The sequence below is a fragment of the Corylus avellana genome, chromosome ca8 (assembly GCF_901000735.1).
Source record: "Corylus avellana chromosome ca8, CavTom2PMs-1.0".
Taxonomy (NCBI): Eukaryota; Viridiplantae; Streptophyta; class Magnoliopsida; order Fagales; family Betulaceae; genus Corylus; species Corylus avellana.
Window position 1 is genome coordinate 24,054,852 of NC_081548.1, and position 5,105 is coordinate 24,059,956.

At 39.9% G+C, this 5,105-nt stretch overlaps 1 protein-coding gene across 1 annotated transcript; it reads right to left on the bottom strand.

Annotated features, from left to right (window-relative positions):
- Positions 1 to 790: 790 nt before the first annotated feature.
- LOC132191064 (pentatricopeptide repeat-containing protein At1g20230-like) lies at positions 791 to 5,104 on the bottom strand (the record flags this gene model as incomplete). Its single annotated transcript, XM_059606084.1, has 3 exons — positions 791 to 1,167; positions 2,194 to 2,559; positions 3,340 to 5,104. A coding segment is annotated over one exon (1,650 nt), but the record flags the coding sequence as incomplete, so codon positions are not given.
- Between the last annotated feature and the right edge of the window lies 1 nt (position 5,105).

Below are 5,105 nucleotides of genomic sequence, written 5' to 3' on the forward strand. Positions count from 1 at the left end.
AAAGCAGCGTAATGGACACCATAGCGCAGGTTAAGGGGTTATGGGAATGTGTAGGGATTTACATTGGGGGGTTAGGTTGTCAATCTGGGTTGGTGTTTGGGTGGCGAGAACCTGAGGTGGGAAAGTGTGGGGGTTGAAGCTGACATGGATTGGTTTTTATGGGGAATGGCTATATATAGGGAAATGAAATCAAGCCAGTTGAATATTATTTTTTATTTTTTATTTATTTTTTAAAAATAGTCCTTATATTTCTCCTTCGATTTTTAAAAAAATAATATTCCCCTAAAACTTGAAATACATCAAAAAAAAAAAAAAATACAAAAAAATACAAAAAAAACACCTAACATTTTTCTTCTAGAAACTAGGATCGTACATATATATATGTGGAGATTAATCTGGCCATTGGAGGTTGCCCTACTATCCCCTTTGACAAGGAGTTGGTTTAGCAGCTTTAGTTACCCACAACATCTTTTATTTATTATATAATTTGAGTAGTTTATTTTAAATCAACGTCCAAAATTTAAATAAAATGTATTGTATAAAACATTGCATTGAGATTAAAAAAAAAAAAAGTCTCCAAGAGGTAGCTCAATCGGTTGGAACCACGCATAATGAAGAGGAGGTCACTAGTTCGAATCTTCCTCCCACCTCTTGTGTCGACATATTAAAAAAAAAAAAAAAGATAAAAAAAAAACAAAAACAAAAAATGCTAGAATCTAATATTAACTAGTGCCCACCTAGCATATCGAAGGTTGAATGTGTCTAGCATTTGTAACTAGCCTGTAATTCATTAGCGAGACAAAAAGACAAACAGAGCTCTACACTAAACTCTCCAATATCCATAGATTGAAACAACAAGAGGGGCAAAAATAAAGTAGAGTGTCAGCTAAAATTTTGCAGCAAGGCTAAGAGCCAAAAAGGCTATCTCAGGCTTCTAACAAAGATTCTTCTATGTACTCAATTAATCTCTAACTTGAATAAGAAATTGTATCTGATATCAAGAAGGGTAGAGAAGTGGACACATCACCAGTGATATGTAGACCGAAGCTTTTGCAATTCCATAAAGAAAGCCATCCATATGTTGCGCAAGCAATCCAATACTTAGACATGTCTGTGGAACACAATCTGAAATAACAATTTTTTAGAGGATTTTGTAATAAGTTCCACCTGTAAAATTTCATAAATAAAGCAGTCAGATGTTGAACATGTAACCATATGTAGCATAGCGCACACTCCTAGGAATTCATTACAATTATATGGATCAATTCCCAGAGGACTTTGAAACCAAGGTTTCAGAAATAGCTTAGCAAAAAAAAAAAAAAAAACAAAGGAAGAGAAAATACACTTAGCTCCTTTGAATGGACATTATTTTATAAACACCCAAAAGCTTTAAAAAGTGACAATCGACCCCTCCAAAAACTACGCAACACTTTCAGATTATTCTGTTTGTTAGCATTTTCAGTTAAGTTAGACAGCAATCATGCCACGTGACCTATACGTGTCAATTTTTATTGAAATTGTCTATTATAGCCTTGCATCATATAAAAAATGAAACAAAACCAAAGAAGCAAAAACAAAACTAAAAATCACAACTATGGCCGGTCAACCTCCACAGCCATGGAAGGGGGAGAGATCCATGGCCAAGCTGTGAATCTCTATGGTTACTCCATAGCCAGGGGAGGCCGTGGGTCTCTGGCCATTGAAGTGGGTCCTCTATGACCTCCACCATGACCAGGATGTGGTGGATTTTATTTTTTATTTTTTAATTAAAGGGCACAATTGTATTTTCAGTCATATGATGTGGGGTATAAGGGTCAGGAAATGTCAACATTGGTCACATGGGGTGATTTCAGTTCTGCTTAACAAAAAAATAAAGTAACCTCGAACTGCGAGGGTCGGTTGTCATTTTTTTAAGTTTAGAGATATTCAAAAGAATGGGCCATAATTTGAAAGGGTAAGGGTAGTTTTCCAAAAATAAAATTCCAGAAACAGAAAGCGAGCCAACTAACCATACGATAATGAAACTTTGTATCAGTTTTTAAAAGAAAGTGGCAGCTTGTGGCAAAATGATAATGCTTTGTAGGAAATTCAAAAAATTCCCTTCGTCTAATGATATGAGCATTACTCAAACGTGCTACAAAACCAACAAAAAGAAAAAAGAGATCAAATAGAACAGTTTCTGAAGACTTTTACCTGTTTAGCACCATGTTGTACACAATAATTCGCACTGCTTAGACTCCGGCATAACTGTGTTCCAGCATGATTGAGTAGATGTACTAGGTGCAATAGCAATGCAGAAATCCTACATTATCACTGGCATTTCACCTCTCGATAATTCAATCCAAAAAGTGTTTCTTTTGGATAGAAAATTCCTAGGTGGGTGATCGAAACGAGCACAGAAAATGGTCCTTCAAGCCCAAACGATCTGAGGATGGAAGGGTGGGATTTCAAGCCTCTGGGAGCAAAGCGTTGAATGTTTCTGAAAAGAGAATATCTTCAATGTGGTCGATGAACAAAACCCCTGTTTTGTGCACACCATTTAGCAGTTGACACATCAACCTATTACATAAACTTAAAATGAGAACAAAATACCATAATAATTCCTATTCTCACAGTTAAAAAAAAGTAAAAATTAGAAGTGGCAGCCTTGGAGGAGCATCAGCCCATGGGGGTGGCGGGTCACGGCTAGACCCACGGGTCTGGCCGTTTCTCCGATACCGGAGTTCCTTTTTTCAGCCTTTAGGTGATAAAATCCTTAAAGGGTTCACTTTCCACCTCTAGTTTTTAGTTTTGAATCCAAAAACGAGTTTTGAGGCATTAGAATCTGGTTTTGAAGCATTAGAATCCGGTTTTGAGGCGAAACACTACAGTTTCAGGCGGGTTTTGAGGCGGATCTCTCTCCCTCTCTCTCCGCTGGGAACTTACCGGTGGATTGGGCGTGGTGCCGGTTGCTGGGCGGGTTGGGGGCTGGGCATGGGCATGGGCTGGGAGGAGTGCCGGCGGGCTGAGTGTGGTGCCGGCGGTGGGCTGGGCGTGGTGGCGGTTGGGCGTGAAGGATTGTTCTTTGTTGGTTTTGATTTATGATGAATTGATGAGAGTATAATCAGATGTAGGCAAAACTATTTTCTAATTTACTACATGTTGAATTGTCATTCATTGTGTGGGTTGCACAAAAGTCACATTTTGTGCAATGTCCACACCGAAGATGCACTCTTCTAATTCAAGTCGCACAAGGAAAAAGACCTCAAGTCGCACAAGGAAAAAGACCTCGGGGGCAAAATTTAAAGATGGAACTGTTTATCCTACTTTGAACTTTAAAGTGGCAGTTAGTTGCCTCACCTTCAGGTTTAGGGTCAATGCACTTCATCTCCCTTCATCTCATCTCGATGTTTTGTTTAGCCGAAAAATACTCTATGGTGTGAACTAGCTTTTCACAGCTGGCCATTTCAGAAGTTTACCAATAATCCCCACAAGAACAAGCTCCGTCTTTGAAATGATGAAAGCGGTTGGTGTCCCTGACAGAAATCTCCCTCCCTTCAAAGCTGGATATAAATTTTATAACATTATGGCAGTCACCACATATTCTTAGATTCTTAATGACCCTAAGAGGAGAACCTGGACTAGTGTTCAGAAGCCCCAAAACTACTGCTAACTTCTCACTGTGCCCACATAAAATCTGCTCTTTGTCCTGTTCATCCACATCTTGGAGAACAAAGTTGGTATTAGGAAAGTAACCCGATTTCTTCATCTCCATGCTCAATTTATTTAACTTCTCAATGATTTGGTCCATTTGAGGGTGCAATTTGTCTCCCGCAAGAAGCATGTGTACCTTGTTCTTGACCTCAATCCAACTACAGCCAGGATTCTTCCTCAAACCCATACTCCTCATCGTATCCCTTACTTTATCCACTTCGATCCACTTGCCCTTGGAAGCATAAATGTTTGACAGAAGTATGTAGTTCCCTGGATTTCTTGGTTCTAACTTAAAGAGTTTCCGTGCAGCAACCTCACCTAAAGTCACATTATTGTGAACTCCACAAGAACCAAGCAAAGCACCCCAAACGCAAGCGTCAGGTTCAAATGGCATATTCTTGATCATAGAATAAGCCTCTTCAAGTTTTCCTACACGGCTGAGAAGTGTTACCATGCAAGCATAATGCTCCATTCTAGCTTCGATACCATGCTCTTGTGACATGCTATTAAAGTAATACCACCCTTCTTTGGTCAGGCCATTCCGGCTGCAGGCAGATAATACACAAGTGAAGCTGATAAAATTCGGCTTCTGCCCTGTCCTCTGCATCAAGTCAAAAACCTCCATAGTTTCTTTAGCCTTCCCGTGCATTGCATATCCACCCATTATTGCATTCCAGCACACCAAGTTTCTGGAGGGCATTTTCTCAAAACAAAGCCGAGACAATTGGATTTTTCCACACTTTGCATACATATCAATTAATGCGCTGCCCACATACACATCATTAGAGAACCCCCTTCTAAGAGAGAAGCAATGGGATGCCTTCCCATGCAATAGTGCTGCAATATTACCACAAGCTGGAAGCAAACAAGGGATTGTCACGGAGTTTGGCTTCACCCCCACGACCTGCATCTCTCTGAAAAGTTCTAAAGCCTCCATATCTTTCCCATTTTGAGAACAGCTAGCAATCATTGATGTCCAAGACACGACATTCAGTTCCATCCCTTGGACCCTAAATTTCCTGAATACCTCCAGAGCATCATCAACTTGACCATTTCGTGAGAGCCCCGTAACTAAGGCATTGCAAACACCTATGTCCATTTCCTCCATTTCACTAAAAACTTGTGACATTTCCAACCTGCAGGCACACTTCCCATACATATCAATAAGTGCGCTGCCAACGCACTTGTCTGATCCCAAACCCTGCTTAATTACATAGGCATGAATTTGGATACCCATATCTGAATCCTCCAAGTCTCCTACAGCAGGAAGAACACTAGAAATGCTACATCCGTCGGGCTGGAAACCTTCTAAATGCATCTTTTGGAACATGAAAACCGCCTCAGTATATGAACCACTATGATTAAACCCCGCAATCATACCATTCCACGATATTAAATTGGGTTCAACACCC